Source organism: Heterocephalus glaber, unplaced genomic scaffold (genome assembly GCF_053883595.1).
Source record: "Heterocephalus glaber isolate CG9 unplaced genomic scaffold, H.glaber_assembly_v1.0 deba00001687, whole genome shotgun sequence".
In the NCBI taxonomy this organism is placed as follows: domain Eukaryota; kingdom Metazoa; phylum Chordata; class Mammalia; order Rodentia; family Bathyergidae; genus Heterocephalus; species Heterocephalus glaber.
In genome coordinates, this window is record NW_028258412.1 from 21,327,781 (window position 1) to 21,351,472 (window position 23,692).

The 23,692-nt window shown below is 43.7% G+C and overlaps 2 protein-coding genes across 3 annotated transcripts in view; one reads left to right on the plus strand and one right to left on the minus strand.

Annotated features, from left to right (window-relative positions):
- The window catches only part of Atp2a2 (ATPase sarcoplasmic/endoplasmic reticulum Ca2+ transporting 2), a 58,252-nt gene extending 43,481 nt beyond the window's left edge, over positions 1-14,771 (minus strand). Inside the window, exons 1-5 of one of the 2 annotated variants that reach the window (XM_004843828.4) lie at positions 14,463-14,771; positions 13,790-13,807; positions 13,567-13,649; positions 3,670-3,774; positions 701-839 (exon numbers count right to left, since the gene is read on the minus strand). In XM_004843828.4, coding sequence (XP_004843885.1) covers positions 701-839; positions 3,670-3,774; positions 13,567-13,649; positions 13,790-13,807; positions 14,463-14,580 — 463 coding nt within the window. In that variant the 5' untranslated portion in view covers positions 14,581-14,771. The remainder of the gene's footprint in view (positions 1-700; positions 840-3,669; positions 3,775-13,566; positions 13,650-13,789; positions 13,808-14,462) is intronic. The other variant, XM_087198517.1, reaches the window with a different exon arrangement.
- Positions 14,579-19,564, plus strand: LOC110348916 (uncharacterized). Its single transcript, XM_087198678.1, has 2 exons — positions 14,579-15,485; positions 18,988-19,564. Exons 1-2 carry the CDS (start codon positions 14,579-14,581, stop codon positions 19,218-19,220), a joined length of 1,140 nt encoding a protein of 379 aa, XP_087054804.1. The 3' UTR covers positions 19,221-19,564.
- The last annotated feature ends 4,128 nt before the right edge of the window (positions 19,565-23,692 follow it).

Here is a 23,692-nt window from a genome sequence, read left to right on the forward strand (position 1 = left end):
GGGGGCTAAAGCTAACTTGTCTTAGGTGGGACTTGATTACAGGGGGTCTTTGGGGGTGACTTGGAAGCGTATCTCTCTCTGCTTCCTGGCACTAGGACTTCGGCTCCTTTCCTCTACCTAGGGCCTCCTAGCATGCAGTTGCTGTGTTTAAGGCTGCCAAACATGTACAAAAACTTCTGAAATGTGAGCCAAAATAAAGCTCTCCTCCCTTCTATTGTGGCAGGTATTGTGTGTGTCCCAGTGAGAAATCAGAAACACCATTAAGCAGTGTTCTAGCAAACTGCTCACCACTACTATCAAACAAATAGGCAGTCTCACCTTTCTGACACTAGTGTTCTACAATGTGTGTGCACTAGAAGTACAGTAACTCCAACTCCTCGTTTAAAAACAAAAGTCAGCAGGGCAGACATGTATGTCTACAGTCCCAACTACTCCATAGCTTGAGGTAGGAAAATCACTTAAACCCAAATGTTGAAGACCAACCTGGCCACACAGGAAGACTCCCAACTCAAAAAGCACCCCTAAACACCAACAATATGAAAGGAGGTGCCAAAACATGTCAAAATAATCTTACAAAAACAGGATCTTTGGATGATGCAAAAATGTAACACAACTGATTATTTTAAATATAAGTATGAGCCTTGGGAAAAGGACTACATTCAGAAATACACAAAAAAGAAAAACAACAAACTCAACTCACCAGCAATTTCTACAATATCACCAGGAACTATATCTTTAGCTTTAATCCGCTGTACACTCTTTCTGTCCTGTCGATACACTTTGCCCATTTCAGGCTCATACTCCTTTAGGGCTTCAATTGCATTTTCAGCATTTCTTTCCTATATAAAAGAAAACAAAAAATAAACATTATAAATACCCTTCCTGCTAATGCAAGTATTTCCAGCTCAGGAATTAAAATTTTAGAATTTAAATTTAAAAAGAAAAAAAGACAATAGAAGTACACTAATGACACCTGCAGTAATTAAACAACTCACATCTTAAAGCAGTGGTAGCGAACTTTCAGCACATGTGCTGCAGCAGGCTGTTATCACTGAAAGCTCTAAAAGGTTCACCATCACTGCCTTAAGGCAATAAACATTTTACAAGGGCACATGATTTTATTTTAAAACTGTAACAGCCCAAGCAGGCTAAGGGAATGAAACTATACACCAGCACAGGAGCCTGTTGTCCCTAGGCACACCGCAGAACACAACCCTCACCTCCAGCCACCTCTCCACTCATTTCCACCTCACACTAAAGGCAGGACAGTGGACAGCCTTTAGCTAGGCTACCCAAGTTCCATTGAGGTGCTTCATTTAAAGCTATGTGCTTGCAGGTAAGTCACACAGCACACAGGCTTACTCCCTTAAGTAATGACAATTTTCAAGTTGCCTGATCAAGGTCAAGGAGATGTTCCAAGAACACTGTAATTTGCTCCTACTAGAACTAGCAACAGTGCATTTAACCATTTACCAGTCCAATTATTTAAATATAGGATGACCAAAAATTGCATATTTTTTCATTAATTTTTATAAGATAATATAGTGGGAAATATAAAAACAACTTTATCAAATGTATCAACTGGTTGAAATGACACCTGCCCAAGCAATGGTTAGGGTAGTCAGTACATAAACAAATGCACTGCCCAAGTAAGGCTGGGGTAAACTGTTAAGTGGTTAAATAAGTTACATAGCTCAGACCCTGAGGATAAAAATGACAAAATCTCCTCAATAGTCTTTCTTGCCTCCCCTCAACTCAATCAAAAGGTATATTTAGGGTGCAGAGAGAGGGAGAGGGTGAAGTCAGTGATAGTATATGTCCTTAGCAGGCCCAATGTCCTAGATTTTATCTTCAGTGCACGCGCGCACACACACACACCAAAAGACAACATGATTAGAAATTTCTTGCCAGGTGTGGTGGCCCACAAGTGTAATCCCAGCACTCAGGAGGCTGAAGCAGAAGGATCACCCCCAAATTCGAGCCCAGCCTGAACTACATAGTGAGATCATGCCTCAAAAAAAAAAAAAAGAAATTTCTTTTACCCTTGTGTGATAATGCATGCCTATAGCCCCAAGCACTCAGAGGGGGCTGAGACCAGCCCAGAAAATTTAGTTAGACCCTGTCTCAAAAAGGGTCAGAGATGTGTAGCTCAGTGGAAGAATGCTTGTCTACCACTTAAAAGGCCCTGGGCTTAATCCCCAGCACAACCCCACACCAATTTCTTTTAAAAGGTTGAGATTCCAGCTAAGTGGCAGAATAGATGCCTATTTTGCACAAGGTCCTAAATCAGATCCCTAGCACTGAAAAAAAAAAAGGGCCATCTTTCTACAGGAGCCCACCACATAATCACATTTATTAATAAAATTAAAGTTAACAATTCCAATAAGAATGTGTGTTTATAAAATGTTTCCACTTTAAGAAGAGATACTGTGAGCACGATGGTGGTACAGTACATGCCTGTATCCCAGCACTCTGAGAGGCTGAGGCAGGAGGATCCAAATTCAAACCCAGCCTGGGCAACTTAGTTGAGACTGTCTCAAAAAAAAGAGAGGGGAAGATAATAGATCAATGCAAAGGCCCTGGGTTCATTCAATTTCCAGTGCCACAAATCAAACAAAAAATAGAGTAACAGTCATACTCTATTTTAGTCTGTAGAGTGATTGTATCTATCAGAAGCCTAAGAGATCAATATTTAAATGTGAAGTATTAATTTGAGGTTAAAATCTAGAAAAACAAATCTAAAAGATCAACAGTCCTAAAACAGTTATCTAACAATTAGATAAAGGGGAAGGAGTGGCCTTAAGTTTCTGTAGTAAAACTAGTTTCCATTCCATTGCTAAGAAAAGCCTGCGCGGTTGAGAAAAAAAAAGTCCGAAAGTAATTTCTGGAAAGAAAATAATTTATGATTAAAACAATTTGTATAGCTAAAGTTCCCCCCAAATCCAAAGAGAATAAAAATAATGCTAAGATTATAAAGTCCATCACAGGAAGCAAGTAGGAAACAAAGACAGATACTGGTTCTCATGTTAGAATTCTGATTTCCTTAAGTAGTTTCTCTCATCCAATTTCTTTTTTGTTTGTTTCTGAGACAGTCTCACTCTGTAGTTCAGGCTGGCCTTGAACTTGCAGAGATCCTTCTGCCTTAGCCTCCCCAGTGCTGGGATTATAAACATGTGCCACCACACCTGGATCTCTCATCCATTTTCTTTTTTGTTGTGTTTTGATTCAGGGGTCTTACTATATTGCCCAGGCTGGCCTCAAACTCCTGGGCTCAAACAATCCCTCCATTCCAGTCTTCTGAGTGCTGGGATTAGAAGTGAACCTCACCATGCCCAAATATCCATTCCCCAAACTCCTTGTTAGCAAAAAAAGATGAGAAATTTATTTTCTGTTGTGCTGGGGATCTGACTCTGGACCTCACAGATACTAGGTAAGCACTCTACCAATGGAGCTACACCCCTCAGCCCAAGGATGAGCAATTTTAACAGCAAAATACACATACAAGGTCTAAAATTTGCCATTAAATAAACTGAAGAAAAAAATTAGACTTTCAACATAGTTTTACTCAACATTAACAGGAAAAGAGATAAAAGATTAGCACTCTAAAATCACTTATATAAACTTCAATTAAAAAAACTTCAATTTAGCACTGCAGAAATTTTTGCTTACCTGCCATACACCCACAATTGCATTGGCTACTAATATAAGTAGAATTACAAAAGGTTCTACAAAGGCTGTAATGGTTTCTTCACCTTCTTCAAACCAAGCCAAAACCTAGAAGATAAATGGCATGTGTTAAAACTGTTAACGTGTTTTTAGGCTTAGTGCCACTTGTGCAACAAAAGTGGCTAGCACTAAAGCAATTATGATAAACATCTTTCTTAAATTCTCCAGTAACAAATGGCAAAATGTGGTAATATAAAAAATTTGAAAACTAATTTAACAATACCTTTAAGAGTTCATTTAGGGGGCTGGGGATTTAGCTTACTGGTTCCGCTGCCTGCCTTGCAAGCAGAAGGATCTCAGTTCGATCCCCGGTACCAAAAAAAAAAAAAAAAAAGAGTTCATTTAGGCTGGCCGTGGTGGCACATACCTATAGTCCCAGCACTTGGGAGGCTGAGTGTGAAGCCACCCTGGGCTACACTGAGTTCAAGGCGACCTTAAACTACATAATGAGACCCTGTCTCACTAAACAAAAACCAAACCAAAAAAAATCCCTGATTCTATTAAGGTAAACGGTAAACGACAGCCATGTCAACTCAGTTAATATACTATCAAGTAACATCCACATGTGGCATAAATCATAGTAAAAACAGTTTCCTTGACCACTGGCTTAAACAATACCAATTATTTTCAATGGTATTAGTGAAAGTTACCTCAGAACCGCTACAAAGTTGTTCTGAGACTGGGAATGTATTTAAGGTTATTCATCATGTGACATCCAGTATAGCAACACAGTACTTTAACATGACCTAAGGGCTGGGGATTTAGCTCAGTGGTGCTGCCGCCTGCCTTGCAAGCGCCTGAGTTGATCCCCGGTACCAAAAAAAAAATTTAACCTCACTTGAATATGACCTAAATTATATCTGGGCACAGAACACTGCCCAAGAAAAATGAACAAAGGATTAATCTTTTAGCTTATACAACAAAACCTCGTTAAGAACCTCAAGTTAACAGCCACACTGTATTTCATAACTGAGCAACTATGAAAATAATACAAAAAAAGAAACCAATACAATGAATGCTGATAATAAAGAGCATAGCCAACAATGACATAAATGGTTAAAACTCATCAGGACCAGGGTCCTGACAGATTCCAAATGTCAGTAGTCATTTTTGTGGAAGCCTAACCCTCTACTGATTCAATGTGAAAGATGGAATTTACTTTTTGTTTTTCAAACGTTTAAAATGTGCTTCACAATAAAATCTTTTCTTCGAAAGATCTATTCAGTAAACAATGCAACCATGCTTTCTAACATGACTTATGGCAATAATAAAACCACTTAACTATGTATGTATGTACTTAGTGGAATACTATAGAAAATGAGCTTTTACACATAGCCAATGACTGGAAAGACGATTAAGGTAAGGCCCAGTATGAATTTTACAAGTGGGTTAACAGTAAATTAACAAATCATTTTGAGCAGGGAAAATCAAAATAAAACAAGAAGTACCAGAGCTCAGGTCCTGATATATGCCAATCACTGACAGCTAGTGAACTAAGACAGGAAGAAAACCAGAATGAATATGACAAGTGCTGTAGGAGGCTTCCAACAAGATATTCCTAATGCTACAGCCAGGCCTAATGCCAGAACCAAAACTTCTCCAGGAAGCTATAAATTTTCAAAGTTGCAGGACCACAGCTGCTGATATTAGCCTTCCAAACATTTTCCAAGGAGAGAATATCAAACAAGAAACTTAATTAGTTCTTAGGGGAGAAAAATTGCTCAACTTGAAGAGTGACTAGGGCCTTTGCAAAAGGTCAGCAAGGCATTACTGACAGTAAGATTAAGCTTCACACCTTGTTAGGCTGAGAATGAATTTCGTTCTTGGCAGCCAAACCAAACTTAAAGCTATTTCCCTTAATAGCTGAGTGAAGGAAAGGACTAAGGCAAGCAATGAGGAATATCAGAGTAAACCTCTTACTTTTCAAGAAATCTGCATTTCTTTTCAAGAGTGGTACTTATCAAATGTAAGAATTTCAGTACCACAAATGAAAAAAAAAAAGAATTTTAGTTTGTACAATGCAGTAGGCTTTTCTTCTATGAGTCTGTTTATATGCACAAAACACAATCATACTGTTATTTGAAAGTCTGACAGTAGTTTCTACAGATAAACTGCTGCTTGGTGAGAAACTAGTGAAAAATCCTTTAGGATGGACAGATGGTATCTAAACCAATTTAAAATGGACAACCACGAGTTTCCCACAAACTTCAAAAAATACCTCAAAACCCCTAAACCCAAAGAATTAAAGTTACAGCCCCTGAGCCAGGTGTGGTGGTGCATGCCTGTAATCCCAGCACTCGGGAGACAGAGGCAGGAGAATCACTGTGAGTTCAAAGCCAGCCTCAGCTACATAGTGAGTTCAAGTCCAGCCTGAACTACAGAGTGAGACCCTGTCTCAAAAAAAAAAATAAGTTACAACCCAAAATGAAGATCAACCATATTTAATTAACCAATCTTGTCAATCATATTCAGATTATGTTGTGCAGTCATTAATAGTTCTGATAAGCAAACCTCTTAAGTTGTATAAATGGGAAGATGATGCTGACATGACTCCATGAGATGAGGGAGAGGAGTTAGACAAAGAGAAGGAAAAATGGATGAGTGACATTATCAAAACATACATGCCTTATTAGCATCAGGATAAGGGTATTGCTTCTCAGTCTTTTGGCTAAGATCAAGTGTAGGATAAGGTCAGTTCATCACTAAAGCTTATCCTAAATTGGACAAAAGACTGTATATAGGAGAGGAAGAAAATGTTTCTAAAAATTCTGAGAATAGGTGAATGTAAGGATTAGCATCTGTACTCCCTCGTGTTCATGGTTAGCTCTCCGTAGGGTAACAGTCTACGGTACACAGTTAAAGCTCAATATATATTTACTGAATACATAAACAAATCAAACAAAATTTCATACAACCTCTAAGGTACAAAGCCCCAAACAGTAGTATATGAACTTAAATACTGAGAGCAAAAAGGTAATTAACACTTCATAAACCATTTCAAAGAAAAATGGAAAAGGCTACTGTTGTATAATTTTTGGCATAGTGTTTCTTCTTCCTTTTGAGGCTAACATTAAGCAAGTTCAAAATTTCAAATTTGCCAATATATTCAAAGGAACCACCTGCTGAAGAATACTACACTGTAAACTGTTTAAATAGGGTAGAATAGGCTACCTTTGAATGTTATCCACAAAATTAATCTCAGGGACTGGAATGTAGTTTAGTGGTAGAGCCCTTGCCTATCAGGTCAATAGGTTGATTCCCAGGTTGATTCCCAGCACTGAAAAATGGTACTGATTTGTTTCCCCCAGTACTGGGGGCTGAACTCAGAGATGCTCTATGTCTACACCCTACTTATTTAATTTTAGAGACAAGTTCTTGCTAAGTTAAGCAGATAGGACTCAAATCTGTGATCCTCATCTGTTTCCCCAGGATTATAGGCATGTGCCACCATGTCTGGCTCATCACTAACTTTGTTGTTGTTGCTGGTACCAGGGATCAAACTCAGAGGACCTCGAGCTTGCCAGGCAGGCTCTGTGCCACTGAGCTAAATGCCCAGACCATAACTTCTGATAGGACATATAATGAATAAAGCAAATTTTAACCCAAGATGAAAATGGGTGTTCTGCTATAAACTGAGAGATGGTACTGTGACTTGCTTATCTGTATTTGATATGTTCGAATAACAAATGAATCAAGCTCTTTAACAAGAACATAAAAAGGTGAGCAAGGGGGCTGGGGATGTAGCTTTGTGGTAGAACACATGCTTAGCATGATGGAAGCCCTGGGTTCAACACCCAGCACCCCAAGAAGAGAGATCTTAAGCACATTTATATCCTCCTTATAGCCTCAGAAACTCAGGCTGTGCCTTTGGAGATTCAAATACTAGCTCAATAAACGAAGAAATTTAAATGAAGAACTTTATAAAGAGCAAATGAGAACTAAGCACTATACGTAAATGATAGAAAGGGTCACCAAAAAGTATTATGCAAATTTTCTGAGATGGGAACCAAAAATTATACCACTTTGAGAAAAATAAATTGGAACTTATTCTTTTTTGATTCAGATACAAGGCTTATATACAAACATTACAATGTTTCAAGGATTAAGAACACAATCTTGCTGGGCATGGTAGCACAGGGCTGTAATTCCAACACCCAGGAGGGCTGAGGCAGGAGAATTGCTTCGAGTTCAAGGGCAGCCTGTGCTACAAGGGGAGGTCAAAGCCAGCGTGAACTATATACCAAGACACTATTTAAAAAAAAAAAAAAGAAAGAAAAAGAGTACATGGGGCCCAGGATTTAGTTCAGTGGTTCTGGTGCCTGCCTTGCAAGTGCAAGGTCCTGAGTTCCATCCCCGGTACCAAAAAAAAAAGAGTACACCATACTGCACCTACTGTGGAAATCAGTGTAGAGATTTCTCAAGAAATTAAAACTAGAAGTTCCTTTTGACCCAGCTATTATACCTCTTCCTGGTATCTTCCCGAAAGAATTAAAAGCATCATACCACAGAGACATATGCACATCCATGCTTATAGCAGCACAGTTTATAATAGCTAAACCTTGGAAACAGACCAAATGCCCAACAACAGACGAGTAGATGTGTTTTTTAATACGATGGAGTACTACTCTGCCATTAAGGATGACCTTCAGACATTTATAGCTAAATAGATGGACCTTGAGACCATACTCTTTAAGTGAAATAAATTGGACACACATGTTTAAATACCGAATTGTTTCTCTGTTATGAGAAATCAAAAGTAGTAATAAGGACTGAGATGTATAATGGATGTTGGGAAATGGGAAGAAAGGGTTCAAATGGGAAGAACTAGGGAGGAGGGAGGCAGAAAGGAAGGAAGGGACAAGAAAAAAGTGAAAACAGAAGGAAAAAATGAAAACAAAGCTTCTGCACGCAGGAAGGGGAGGGAGCATATAGGAGGAATGGGATAAAATGAAACAAAATTAATTCAAAGAGTATACTACAGGGCCAAGGATTTAGCTCAGGGTTTCAGTGCCTGCCACACAAACACAAGGTCCCAAGTTCGATCCCCAGTACAAAAAAAAAAAAAAGAAAAAGAAAAGAAAGCAGAAAGTGTATACCACAAATATGTCAAAATAATTTCATCTTCAAACTATTTTTTAAAAGTTTCCCCCCATGTCAGCTTCTTAAAGGAAATCACCCAGCCACCCTAATTAAAACTTACTCTTCTCAGGGCCAGAGATTTAGCTCACTGGTTCCAGCACAAGCCTCGAAAGCGCAAGGTCCCGAGTTCGATACCCGGTACCCAAAAAAACAAAACAAAACAAAAAAACTTACTCTTCTCTTTAAATGTATACCCTTCTTCAGAGCTCTCTTGTGTTTTATTTTTCTCAATAGCACTATTCTCCAGGTAAGGGACTTTATCCATTTTGTTCACACCTGTATCCTCAGTGTCTGTGGCAGGTGCACAATAGTGAAGAAGGGGCAAGGTAGGCATTCCAATTATCCATATGTGTTACTTAGGGCAAAGCTGATAATCCAAGAAGAGGATGGAAATACAAAAGTGAAAGATAGTCCTGAGTATCAAATTAAGAAACTTCTCAACCACTGTGGAAATCAGTATGGAGATACCTCAAAGAACTAGGACTGGAAGTCCCATGTGACCCAACTATTCCCCTGCTGGGGATTTCCCCAAAGAATTATAAGAATCATACCACAGGGATATATGTGCACCCATGTTCATAGCGGCACAGTTCATAACAGCTAAAGCTTAGAAACAGCCCAAATGCTCATCAACTGGAGACTGGATAAAGAAAATGTGGGTTTTTAAAATAAAATGGAGTACTACTCAGCCATAAAAAAAAGAAAATAGAGACATTTATTGCTAAATGGATGCACATAGAGGTGATACTCTTAAGTGAAATAAATAGGACACACATGTGTAAATATTTTCTCTAGTGTGAAACCAAACAGTTTCTCTAGTGTGAGAAACTGAAAGTGTAAACAAGGACAAAAAAGTATAATAGATAATGTGAATTAGGAAGAAAAGAGGCAAAGGGGAAGGGGATGTGGGAGGGGTAGCGGAAAGGAAAGAAGGGAATGGAATTAATATGAGAAAATGTGGGGCCGGGGATTTAGCTCAGTGGTTTCACTGCCTGCTGCGCAAGCGCAAGGACCAGAGTTCGATCCTCGGTACAAAAAAAAAAAAAGAAAGAAAATTAAAAAATGGAAACAAAGTCTTTGTAAATAGGGGGGTATGGAGGGGTTGAAGAAAGGGGGGAAAAAAAAGAACCAAGAGAGATTATGTAAAGGTGCAAATTTCCAATGATGAATGGCATTATATTGTATACCCAAAATGTACCAATAAAATAAAATTTAAAAAAAAAAAGAATTAGTATCTACCACTTAAGAATTAATTTGTTTTTTGAGGGGGGAATGGGATAAAATAAAATTTATCAAAAAAGAGAGAGAGAGAAACTTCTCATGTTTTGGGAATAGGGGCCCACTCCTATAATCCCAGCACTTGGGAAGCTGAGGCAGGAGGATGGGCCATGAGTTTGAGGACAGCCTGGGATACACAGTGAGTTCAAGTCCAGCCTGGACTATATAGCAAGACCATTGGCCAGGGTTTTAACTAGGTAGCATTGCACCTGCCTCCCAAGTACAAGGTCCTGAGTTCAATCCCCGGTAACAAAAAAAAAAATTTCTAATGTTCATATGCAAAGGAAAATGAAGAGTTCACTTCTTCCAAGTGACCATTTAAAAAAAAAAATTAGGCTGGGTGTTGTGGGGCAGGCCTATAATGCCAGCACTTGGGAGGCTGAGGCAGGAGACTCTTTGTCAAGTTCAAGGTCAGCTTGGACTACATAGTGAGCTCAAGGGCCTGAACTACATAGGGAGATGTCTCAAAATAACTAAAAAAAAAATTTTGGTCACTTTACAAACTGACTTTTTCTACAGAATATAAGCATTAAAAATATTAATGCAATTTCCAACTTTCTGCCACAGCAAAATATTAGCAACGGTTAACAGTTTACTACTCAGTTCCATGTTTAAAATAAATCACTAATATCCTTTTTAATTTCAATAGGACTTAATTATGTACATAAGTATTGCCTACTCACTTCCGCCATAAACCTGAATATCTACCATGTTTTTTCTATTAAGCCAGCAGAAATACACTGAGCACAAAAGAGTCAGTACTGTTCCTTTTTTTTAAAGATAAATAAGAAATGAAAAGGTCAAGTCCAATGCAGCAGTAGTGCCAGCTACAATGAAGAAAATCAAAACTGGTTTTCCGTCTGCAAATTTTTGGTCAAAAAAAATCAAATTAGGGCCGGGGATTTAGCTCAGTGGTTTCACTGCCTGCTGCACAAGCACAAAGACCTTAGTTTGATCCCCAGTACCCCCCCCCCCAAAAAAATCAAATTAAATGAATTCTATGTTAAAGTACTTAACTACTCTTGCTATTTAGCATTTCATAAAATAAAAATGTAACATAACCACCTATTCCTTGAATAATTCCAAGTAACCAAAAAGGAATTCAGACTTCAACTCCAAAGCATAGCTCCAAAAAGGCAACGTCAAGCCAGGCATGGTGACACACAACCATAATTCCAGCACTTGGAGGTGCCTGGAGTTCAAGGCCAGTCTGAATTACAGAGCGAGATTGTCTCAAGAAAAGAAAAGAAAACAACCAACCAAAAAACAAAAAAATCCACTTGAGCAGGGCATGGTGGACACACCTGTAAACCCAGCACTCAGGGAGGCTGAGGCAGCCTGGGCAACTTAGCAAGACCTTGTCTCTAAAAAAGAGCTGGGGATGTAGCTCAGTGGAGAGGGCCTGCGCTCAATCCCAAGTACCAAGAAGAAAAAAAAGTGGTCAGAAAATATAAACTCCTAATTACTTCAAAGTTTAAAACAAAACAAAAACCCCACATCATCAATTCTACATACTAATAGTCACTCAAACTGACCACTCAAAAGGGACTCAATCAATTGCTTGTTTATTGTCACATAACTGGCATTATTTCTAAACACTGCTTCAAGTTATAATATGCAGAATTCAGTGAAAATGTATTTCACCTTTGGTTTGTATACACTAGCTGATTAACTCCTAAAAGATGCCTGATGACCTTATTGGATGTTAGTATTTAACTACCAAAGCTGAGACTGCTTCAAAATTAATTATGTAGCCAGCACAAACCTAACCTTAAAATATCTCCAAGTATATCATTTATTTTGCCCTATGGCAATGTATTGAAACTATAATCAAACAGCTCTGGTCACTTATATTAACTGGCAAATCAGCACCCATTCACTCAGAGAAATTTTTTTTTTTTGGTACCAGGGATTGAACTCAGGGCCTTGAGCTGAGAAATTTAAATTAATCATGGAGATACATGTAAGAGGTATAGAGTAAATGATTCAGGTTGCTGAATAACTTGTTATAAGTTTCATTTTTATGCAACAAGAACCACAGAAAAGATTCTTAAGGACTAAATTTTAATGGCTACACCCCTTGGTTAACGGGAGATATTGAAGTCTCATGCCAGAATTTATGTACATAATTACTCCAAAATGTAGCCTCTTGCCCCCATTATCAACTTTATAAAAAGGGCATGAAATTAGGGCCAGGGATTTAGCTCACTGGTTCCACCACCTGCCTCACAAGCGCAAGGTCTGATCCCCGGTACCAAAAAACAAAAAAGGGCAAGAAATTAATGTCTTCCATAACCTGAACTAAAGAAATGGCCTGCTTTATTTAGCGTTCTTAACAGTCCTCTATGGTATGGTTTTCATAAGACTGCATAGATCCTTGGGTCTGCCCTGCATATAAACATACAAAAATGAAGCTTTGAAGCCGTGTCAATTTTGTGAAACTTCAAAGTACTGCAATGGGTGATTTTCACTTCTATCGTGCTTTTTTAAATAAAATACTTTAAGAACAAAAGGTGTATCATGTTGTTAAGGTTAGGAACGTTTGTTTCCTACTCATGACCATTTTTAGGAAAACTACCAAGATCTACTGCCCAAGGGAAGAGCGCAATAAAAAATACTGGACAGAAAAAAATGTTAAAAACCTAGAAATATCCTTGCCACCTCCATCATCTTTTTTCTGCTGTAGTTCTTTGCATTTCACTAGTTTCTTAGCAACGATAGGAGACTCAAGCGGGCAAGTGCATACATAACAAGAAAGCACACTACACTGGTTTTTGGATTTTTAAAATTTAGAACCAACTGTAGTGAACCTTGTTCTTAACCTAGGAATCACTCAAGACAGGGGTCCAATTTAGATAAATATACCACCCTAAAGGTCAGTGACCAAATTTGGTCAACAGTGGTGCCATCACTGGCGTCATCATTCTTGTCACTGACAACTGTCACCTTGCCACTACCAGGAAGAGAAAGCAACTGGAATATTCCTTTTGTAAGTTCTATTTACAGACTACAAAGAGCCCAACATCATCTTAGCATGATCTTACAACATGATAACAAATGGAAGAACCCAAAACAGAAAAGACCTCCCAATGAAGAACTTTTTGCTACTAAAAGCTGATAAACTGGGGTCAGGGATTTAGCTCAGTTGGTGCCACGCCTGCCTGATAAACTACATGAATGCATAAGATCCTGTATAGTCGGGAACAATTTCTCACTCACTGTAAATGACAATCATCTATTTTATGAATGTAAACAGCTTTAAATGTTTTATTTATAATTTTATAATACCTAGGTTATTTTGTTTTTAAACATGACGACAGTTTAAATCTCCACGTTTTCGCCCAACAGACACCATTTGTTTTATGGTCTATGGAATATTTTCGGTTGGGGGTAGGCAGAGAAAATAAATTTTAATATACTTACAAAAGATATACATGCTGCCAGCAATAAAATTCTAACTAGTAAATCTTCAAACTGCTCAATCACTAGTTCCAGCAAGGTTTTTCCTGTTAGAAACAAACATACTTGTCATTAATTGTCCTTTAACATCTGTATGCACACGCACACAAGAGCGCACGCGGGAGGGGGGGGGGACCACACAGACACGCGCGAACACACACACAAGTAACGTGTTAAGATTCCCTACCTTCTTCAGCCGGTAACTCTAAAGCAGAAATTCGCCGGGCACGTGTCAAGAGAAAAGAAAGGGAAAAAAAAATTAGCACTCTTTCTAAAAATAACTGTTAGAATTATAAGCATCAATATTTTTGAAAGACACTTAAACATATAAGTGTAATTTAATACAAAGCATCCTAAAACGGTACCCCAGGAAAATATGCAGGACTTGTAATCGGTAGCCTTAGATCTAGCCGGAAAAATCACTCAGGCTTCCTGAAACAAGGTGTCGTTTCAGCTAGGTCATCACTCCTGCCAGATGCGTAACTTCGGATAGCACGAGAACCAGGAGAGGGTTTCTCGACTACATCGACGCCTCCTCTGTCGGCTGGGGACGAGCAAACGTCTCGCTCGGCTCAACCCCGCTTCAGCAGCTCGTCCCCCCCGCCACCCCGGCCGGCTGCGCGGCGCAAAGGTTAAAGGCTCCAAACCCCGGGAATCGAGGGCCGGATCTCGAATCGCAGTCCCTCACCCCGCCCGCAGTAGTCTCCCGCGGGGCCGGCGCGCGGGCTAACCCGCTGCCCGCAGCCGTCGGCGAGCGCGGGGCCGAGACCCACGAGGTGGAGCCGGTCAGCCATCTTCCCAGGCTCTCGGGCCGGCGGCGGCCGTGCGGGGCCCCTGCAGCCCGGACGCCGGGCACCTACCGTTGGAGCCCCATCTCTCCTTGAGCTTCTTGACCTGCTCCAGGCTCAGCCCTGTGCTCTCGTTGACGCCGAAGTGGCCCAGCACCTCCTCCACTGTCTTTGTGTGCGCGTTCTCCATGGCTGCGGGGGCCCGGCCGGCCTCGCCTCCCGTCCCCGCGGCCTCCTCGCCTCCGCCTCGCACTCGAGCGGCGGGCTCGTGCCACCCCGGGCACCCAAGCGCCGACCGGCTCTCCCCCTCCTCCTCCTCTTCGGCCGCTTCCGCCTCGCCGTGCGCTGAATCACCCCCCGCCCCCTCCCCCAGACAACCGACCCTCTCGCGGCGGCCGCCCCGGGATCCCGACCCTCCCTCCCCGCGTCAAAAAGGAGGGCCTCCTTGGCCCTCAGCTGCCCACGGGGAGCGCAGGCCTCGCGCGGCTTCCGAGCCCTCTCCCCGCCGAGATGATCCGCGGCTCCGCCCGGGCCGGAGGAGGGGGCGCCCTGGCGACCCTCCTAGCGGAACTGAACAAGGACAGCGAGCCGACAGGAAGGTGTGCGGCGCGCTGGCCGGGGTCCCTGAACTCCGCACCCCCGGCAACGGCGGAGGAAACTGTGGCGGAGGAGGAGGTGGCGTCGGGGACGGCTCCGCGGCGGCTGCTCTAATAGCATTTATCGGCCGCTGCCTCCCCTCTCGCCACCGCCGCGGCATGTGGACGCCGCTCATTGGCCGAGAGCGCCCAGCGCGGCGCGGGCGGCGCGGCCCCACCTCCTCCCCGCGGCGCCCTCCCTCCCGCGCGCCGCGCGCCCACGCTGCCGCGCAGGCCCCGCCCCCTCGCGCGCGCCGCCCCCAGGAACCCGGATCGAGGCCGCGCGCTCCGTGCCGCGCCCGCGCAGTGTGCGCTGTTCCCGGGGGATCTGCGGAAGGCGGGTGGTGGCCCTCGTCGGCTTGGGCCGTTCTCAGGCCCGGTCCACCCGCGGACGTGGGGTCCGGAACTCACGGGGACCTCCCTGCACTCCCTGCCCCCTGGGGACCGCCAGCCCTTCGAGGTCTGCCTGGGGCCGCGTGGTGGCTGGGAGGACTGGGAGGGGACGGTCCACGCTGGGTGTCCCCGAAGCACCCTCGGGCTGGTGTCCTTGACTCGCCTCCTCGCCCTCAACAGCCTGGGCCACTCTCCGCATCCTAATCTGTCTCCTTGAGAGCCCCCCCTCAGGAGCCGAGGGGAGGAATTCCGCAGTTCCCTTCCCACACAGCCAAAATCCCTCAACTGTCGCCTCAGGAACACCGCATCCCACACCCCGAGCCGCCGAGAGCTCCCTCGCACGCCAACACCAGCCCTTCTCTTGCGGCTTCGGTGCCCTGGCTGAGGGAATCCCACTCCAGGGAGCAGAGGGAGGTGGTTTTATTTCTTCTTTAATAGCCCACTCGCCTGTCTGCATAGAAATCACCGGTTATGCTGCTGTGGCTGCTAAACGTGGCACCTAGACTTGTCCTCGGAGGTGCTTGCCTCTGCCGTTGAGATAAAGGCTGTTGTACAGATCCTGGTTCCCCTGGCTGGAAGAAAAAGACCCTTGAACCCAAAACCTATTCTTTAATCACATTTGTGCTGTCCTTGAAGTCTGTACAAAGCCTAGGTCTCAGCGCTGTCAATTTAGAGATGTCATCCTACTAAATGGGAAGGACCCTTTCTTTGCATTGAATTCAGAGACGTATTTACAAAGAGGAGCAGTTTTCTTAAAGGAATAGGTTGCCGAATAAAGCAGTCCACTTGTGCGTGTGTTTAGCAATATGGCACCATCCACGTGAGCATAAGCAGAGGGAAAAAAAATCGACCTCAGTCGTCCCACATGGTACAGCCTTAGGATTTAAGATAGATTCCTTCAACAGATGATGCAAATCACAGCGCATTACCCGGCTGAAAAAAAAATCGGGCACGTCACTTCATTTAATTATTTCCAAGGAGTGGAGGCTGGCATGCAGTTTTGATTGATACTTGGAAAAGGACCAACAGAACCCTACACAAACAAACAGGAATTCTACTGTATGGCGTCGACACACTCCCTAGGAGACGAGAGGTGGAAACTGGTTGGGTCACGTGACTGCGGGGTGTGGTCCTGGAGGGCTTTGCCCTCCGAGACCAGCTCTGCACTGTTTCTTACCACTTGGGCCTTACCACGTCTCTTGGCACCAACAGAAGCCCCGAAGGCTTGAGGATTACCTTTTCCAGCCTGGAAATTAGGCAGTCGACTTTGGAGGCGTGATGTGGTGCCATCTGCTTGGGGTTGCGAGTACCTGTTCAGTGCCGAGCTTCCTGAGGGGATCCTGACTTCAGCCTTTGTCTGGAAGGCACTTCCTTCAGGTCCTGGGAAACCCCCTTCCAGCTTATCGTTCGGATCTCAACTGCTTACAGGTCGCTCCTCAGAGATGCCTTTGCTGATTATCTAAAGTGGCTCTCCCTCCCCAGGCCCTCCTCTATCACCATACTCGGTTTGGTACCTTTTCATAACATTTATTCCTGACTTACTGCCTGTTTCCTAGGGGGTCATGGAGCAACAGGCTACAAGCTCCAGTACAGATCTTGTCTATCTTGTCCACGTTCAGCATACAGCACAGTCCCAATGGACACCCTCATCACTTATTGAACACCCGTTGTATGAACGCTCTTCATCTTGCACTTGCAAAATCCCTCACCCGTAGGAGGCCCTCAGCAAATTTTTGCTCAAGTTCATTGATTTCTATTTGGGAAATACATTGGAAGGCCTCTGAACAACTTGCCTTATGTGAAGTTTAGTCAGTTTGAAAAGGGACAAAAACAAGGCTAAACAGGGCGAGGTGGTGCACACCTGTAATCCCCGCCCTCAGGAGGCAGAGGCTGGAGGATGGCCCTGAGTTTGAGGCTGGCCTGGGCTACATAGTGAGTTGTAGGTCAGCCTGAACTACAATAGCGAGACTAAGTCTCAAAAAAAAAGGGGGCTGGAGATTTAGCTCAGTGGTTCTGCCACCTGCCTTACAAGGACAAGGTCCAGAGTTGGATCCCCGGTACCAAAAAACTAAAAAGACAGGGCTGGGGACTTAGCTCAGTGGCACAGCACCTGTCTGGCAAGCACAAGGTCCTGAGTTCAATCCCCAGTATCAAAAAATAAATAACTATAAAAAACAAGGCTAATAGCTGGGGATTTAGCTCAGTGGTTTCGCCACCTGCTGTGCAAGCGCAAGGACCCGAGTTCGATCCCCAGTACCAAAAAAAAAACAAGGCTAGACTGCATTCTAGGTTTCTCAGAGATGAGAAAGGTGAATCTTTTTTTTTTTTAGCTTGTGTGTCTGATTTATTTCACTTAACATCATGGTCTCAAGGAGCATCCATTTTCCTACAAATGACTCAAGTTTATCCTTCTTTATGGCAGAACAGTACTTTGTTCATGTAAACACCAAGTTTTTTTTTTCCATTCATCTGTTGATGGACATATAGGCCACTTTCAAGATTTAGCTGTTATGAGTTGTGCTACTATAAACAGGAGTATGCATGGATCACTGTAATATGATGCCTTTAACTCGGGAAAATACCAAGAAGGGGAATAGCTGGGTCAAATGCAATTTCTAGTTTTAGTTTTTGAGGACTCTCCATACTGATTTCCATAGTGCTTGTACTAGTTTACATTCCTACGAACAATATGGAAGGATTCCTTTTTCCCTGCAGCATCCCCAGTATTTGTTACTTGATTTCTTGAAAATGGCCATTTTTTCTGGAGTAAGGTGGAATCTCCGTGTTTTTTTAAGTTGCTTCTCCAATGGCCAGCAATGCTGAACATTTTTCATATATTTCTTGGCTATTTGTACTTTGTCTGAGAAGTATCTACTCATTTGAGTTGCCCATTTTATGATTGGGTCTTTAATTTTGGGGGGTCCCTAATGTTTCTGAGTCCTTTGAGACCCACACAGGGAAATGGCACTACTCCTGCTCACAACCTGTTGCTCACTGTGGGGCTGAGGTCACTGGGACATAAGATGCTGCAAGTGAGGCTGCAAAATGTGGTCTTTGCCTGGGCAGCCATGTGCTGACTAGAAACGAGGGGCTCTGCTACCCCAGAAGAGGAGGGTGACATGGTGTCATCTTGGGGCCTCTGTTTCACCTGTTTGAGGGGCTGGGAGGGATGGCACAGGCTGTGGCCCCAGGGGTGAGAGGTCCTCCTCTAAGCGCCTGCACCAGCTCTCAGGACCACAGCGGCTCTCCGAGCTTCCCACGTGCCTGAGTCATCTGTCAGTTCTGTGCATGAATGAAATGGTTCAGGGGGACCCAGAGCCTACTCCCAAACAAGCCCTCCATAAATGAAGCCATCAGCATCACTGCTTTCCCCCAAACCTACTCTTCCTCAGTTAGCTTAGCTAACAGTCATGGTCCCCAAGAGCCCCAGCTGAGGGCCAACACCCACACTTCACAGGTGCTCTTGGTCCCGAGTCCAAGGGTCCTGTCTCTTCTGTGGGATCCTATAAAGTCTGTCCCAAGCCACTTGCTGGGAAACGTGTCGCTGATACCAACTTTGTTCTCCTCAGCTGCCAAATGGCAACATACTCAGACTGAATGGATGATGCTCACTTCTAGCCATTTCTCCAGCCACAGGAAGTGCCACACTCCAAACTCTGGCCACAGCATCCTCTACCTGGACGTCATGTGCCTCCACACGTCACTGACAGGAGCCTTAGTCCTTGGATCCTTCGTGGAAGACTGCTGCTGTTGCTCACGATCCTTCATCGTTCCTTTGTACTCTTTGACACTAGCCATCTAGATCAATCCCATCATCTTCCCAGTGAGAAAACTGAGGTCCATGGTCAGGTGCTGAACCAGGTTTCAAGGCAGAACCACTTCAGTACTTCCTCAGCACCGGCAGTCCATCAAGATTCACCCAGGACTTCTTTATGAAATCACAGGATGCCCCATAGTGTGTTACCTCACTGTGGGAAACATACTGGCAGTGGCTGCAGGGCAGAAACAGCAGACTTTGGAGCCAGCCAGGCCTGGAGGACATTGAAACTCTGCTGTGTACAGGATTTCAGAGCTTTCAGTCTGTGGGCATTTGTTGCTTTGGGGTCTGTGGCAAAGCAGTAAATTCATCTACTAAGGTGCTTACAATGGGGTGAACTGAGAAAGGTGAATCTTTTGTGTGTGTGTTTGTGTGTATGGTACCAGGGATCGAACTCAGGGCCTTGCGCTTGCCAGGCAGTTGTGGCTCCACTGAGCTACATCCCTGGCCAAGAAAGTTGAATCTTTTTTTATTTGGTACCAGGGATCGAACTCAGGTCCTTCCACTTTCGAGGCAGGAGTCGGAACCACTGAGCTAAATCCCCGGCCCCAAGAAAGTTGAATCTTTACACATTCCATTGCCCTCTAGACTGCTCCTTGCAAAATTTTTATTTACTGGAGGCTGAACTACTCCCTTAAACTGAAATAGTGTGATTTGTAGCCCAGAATCAGTGCCATGTACCATATCATACACTCTTGGTTCCTCAACCTGTTGGCTTCTCTGAAAACTGTTATTAGGTTGCCAAAACTGATCATAAATCCAGCCTCCCTAAAGCAAAAATATCTAGTTTATCTTATATAAAAATAAAACTATGCTCAGTCTATTTTATGCATTGCATTATCTCCTTGTTAATAAAGTTTTAAAAGTAAGAATAGGTTTCTGAGATATTCCTTTTCAATAATGATTGCAGCCATATCAATTGAGGACAGGAAGGAAAAAAGAAGAGAAACTGTAATTCAGAAAGATGACTGGGCTGGGGATTTAGCTCAGTGATGTCGCCCCCTGCCTTGAAAGCGCAAGGTCCCGAGTTTGATCCCCAGCACCAAAAAAAAAGAAAGAAAGAAAGAAAGATGACTTGATCAAAGAACTTCAAAGGCATTCATAGAGGAAGAGTTAGCTGGAAAAAGGCAGGAAAAGCCGGTAGAAAGAGTGACTTGCAAACGAGGCCCCCAGCCAACTTCCCAATGCTCTAACACTCTCCTCTATAGGGATGGAGGTTGCGAAGGGGGCCTGTTCCCTGTTTGGACAGCTCTAGGCATGAAAGCAGTCTCATCCGGGCTAAATCCACCTCCCCTTAGATAACTTCTGCTGTACAGTGGTTTTTATTTAGTCTTCTGAAACCTCTCTGAACAAGTTTAATCCCTCTTCTGTGTGAGATCCCTTTGAGTATTTCAAGATATTTATTACACCAAAATCCTAACTAAAAAGAAAAGCTCACTCCCTGAGCTGTCTTCCAATAGCGTGATCTGCAATCCCTCAGCACCTTTGTCTACTTCTAAAAATGTGCCCAGCACTGATTGCAGAAGTCTGGCCTTGCAGGGGAGTCTTTCACCGCCCACCTTGGTTCTGGGTCCTTCCCCCGCATGCTGATTTGTGTTAACAACCAACTCAAACTCAGTCTTTTCTATAGAAACTGCAGTCAGGCTCAATCTGCTTATCATGCACCTGCACTGTTGATTTTTTTTTTTAACCTGGACACTGAACTCGCCCTGTAACTGAATATTCTCATGCTCATTGGGGTCCATCTATAAAGTCTGTTCTAGTGTTTGGAGTCTTCATCTTTAACCATATTTAATTGTTAAACTGGTACAAGTTATCTTCTGTTTTTTGGTACTGGAGATGGAACTCTGGACCTTGCACTTGTGAGGCAGGTGCAGCGCCACGGAGCTAAATCCCTGGCCCTGTTACAAATTATCTTGATGACAGGTTCCAAAGTCAGAAGAGTGGAGAACTTCAAAGGAGCTCTGGCCCCTTCTCACCCAAGATACAGTGTTGGAACACATCACTTCTCTTTGGTTCAGCACCTCATGTAGTCAGCTTGGCTTGAGAGTCTTATTATATGAAAAGCATCCATTTCTTCACTAGAACCAGGAATGACTGGCAGAGTAAGATGCTTACACTGAGAGGCTGCTGGGAGCTAAGTCTTCCAACAGAGTACCATCTGCCATCTCTTACTTGTTTGGGGACACAGCTTGTTGAATGGAACAAAGGACTGAAAACCTGCACTGTTGAAATTCTTTATCACGCAAAGTCATCTACAGTGACTACACAAATATCAGTCTATGCAATATCCAAGCCTACATTTCTCTCTTGTGTCCATGAGGATTTTTTTTCTTTACAGTACTGGGGATTGAACTCGGCCTTCTCACCAAGCTACAGCCCCAGACAGGTCCTCACTAAATCACTCAGTTGCCCAAGCTGGTCTCACACTTGCAATCTTCTTGCCTCAGCCTCCCCAGTAGCTGGGATTACAGGTGTACACCACCATGCCCTGCTGTCCATGAGAATTTAATAAAAGGATTATGCTCCAAGGGCCAGGGATTTAGCTCAGTGGTTTTGCCGCCTGCTGCGCGAGCGCAAGGACCGGAGTTCAATCCCCAGTACCAAAAAAAAAAAGGACTGTGCTCCAGATGCCTCATCTACAGTAGTCTCCAGATCCCCACTCTGGCCATCTTCTCATGGAAATGTGTTCATTTTGGTGTGGCTTGTGTTGTGAGCACACACTAGCACCTCATGACCACCTATTTCTCCATACCACAAACATTAACCTTAACACCTGAGAATTTGCAAAATTTAACAGAAATCTTTGCAGAACCTCCCTCCCTCCCTCACCACTGGATTAATAAGCATTGTTTTTGTTGTTGTTTTGTTTGTTTGTTTTGGTGTTTTTGAGACTGGGTCTCACTATGCAGTCTAGCCTGGCCTCAAACTTTACAGCAATCCTGCTGCCTCAGTTTCCTGAGTGGTGACAATAAGCATTCTTTCATTTCTGGGGATCCAAAACTCTAACTCTTCAGCTGGTGCTTATAAAAAAGGGACTTCTGCCAAACATGGTAGCACACAGATATAATCCCAGCACTCGGGAGGCTGAGGCAGAAGGATCACTGTAAGTCCAAGGCCCGCTTGGGCTGCATAGTCAGTTCAAGGCCAGCATAGTCTACATAGCAAGACTGTCTCAAAAACCAAACAAAATAAAACAAAAACAAGAAAAGGGGCTTCCTGGGAGAGTAGGCTTCAAACTCACAATGGCTCCATGAAATACTCAGAGTCACTGAGAATCTCTGTCTCTTAATTCTGTTGGGCCAAGAGGCGGATACGGCCCATAGCATCTCCAGTTTACAATCCACCAGTTTAGCGATTTTAATGGAGAGAAAGCCCTAAGTTTTCTCTGTGTCCTGTGCCCAGCCCTGAATGCAGAGATCGTGGTTAGCCTCATGGGGCATATGACTTACTGGGAGCTGGGAAGGAAGTTCCAGGTGGTGGCTCTCAGGCTTTGGCATTCCTTGGCCTCTCCGGGAGGCCTCCTGCAAACAGATTGCTGAGCCCACCATCTTGAATCGCATTCAGTAGGTCTGAGGTGGGCCCAGGAATTCACATTTCTAACAAGCTGCTGGCTGGTATGGGTGCTGCTAGCTCAGGCCCCCTGGTAAACACAGCCACACAGGAAAATCCTGTGTTATCCGAAAGGCCTGCAAATGTTGGGTCTGCCAAACAAAAGATGCTCACTCACTTCACTGAAAAAAGTCAAAGATTGAATGGGTTTGGAGGCAGTGGAAATCACCAGCACGGAACACTGGGAGCCTGGTTAGAGCGGCACCACATCCTGGCACTGCAGCAAGTGCTATGTCTGCTGTCCACCTGCTGCAACCTCCCCTCTGTCCCTAACCTCCTGCCACAGCGTGCCTTTCCTTGGACCTCTGCTCAGACTGATCCTTCAGCTCAGAACTGCCAGGTGAACCCCTGGCATCCTCCAGGATGCAGGTTCAAATTCCACCTTGCCTTGGAAGCCATGATTGTGGCCTCTCTCATCGCTTCCATCCGTGGCACCCCAGAAATGAGTGGCTGCTGCTTCTCTGCCTGCTCCTCTTCAGGCTTCTTGTGTGCCTCCCCTCAGGGCCTTCATACTGAGCCCTTTTTATTTTTTTTATTTTGATACAGGATCTCAGTCAATCATTACATTGCCCAGGCAGGGCTAAAATTTGTGATCCTCCTGCCTCAGCCTCCCAGAGTGCTGAGATTACAGGCCTATGCCACCATGCCCAGCTCTCTTTTTAACTTTATTTCTTCACATATATTGCAACACTTAGGAACGAACCTAGGGTTGCTTTACCACTGAGCCATATCTCTAGCCCTTATTTTTTATTTTCAGACAGAGTCTCACTAAGTTGTCTAAAGCTAGCCTCAAACTTGTCATCTTCCTGCCTCAGCCTTCCAAGTAGCTAGGATTACAGGCCAGC

Bases quoted from the DNA above. Each gene is read 5' to 3' on its own strand.
- LOC110348916 (XM_087198678.1), top strand. From the start codon at position 14,579: ATGGCTGCGGGGGCCCGGCCGGCCTCGCCTCCCGTCCCCGCGGCCTCC. The intron at 15,486-18,987 runs GTCTGCCTGGGG...TGTTCTCCTCAG, and splicing joins GGGACCGCCAGCCCTTCGAG to CTGCCAAATGGCAACATACT.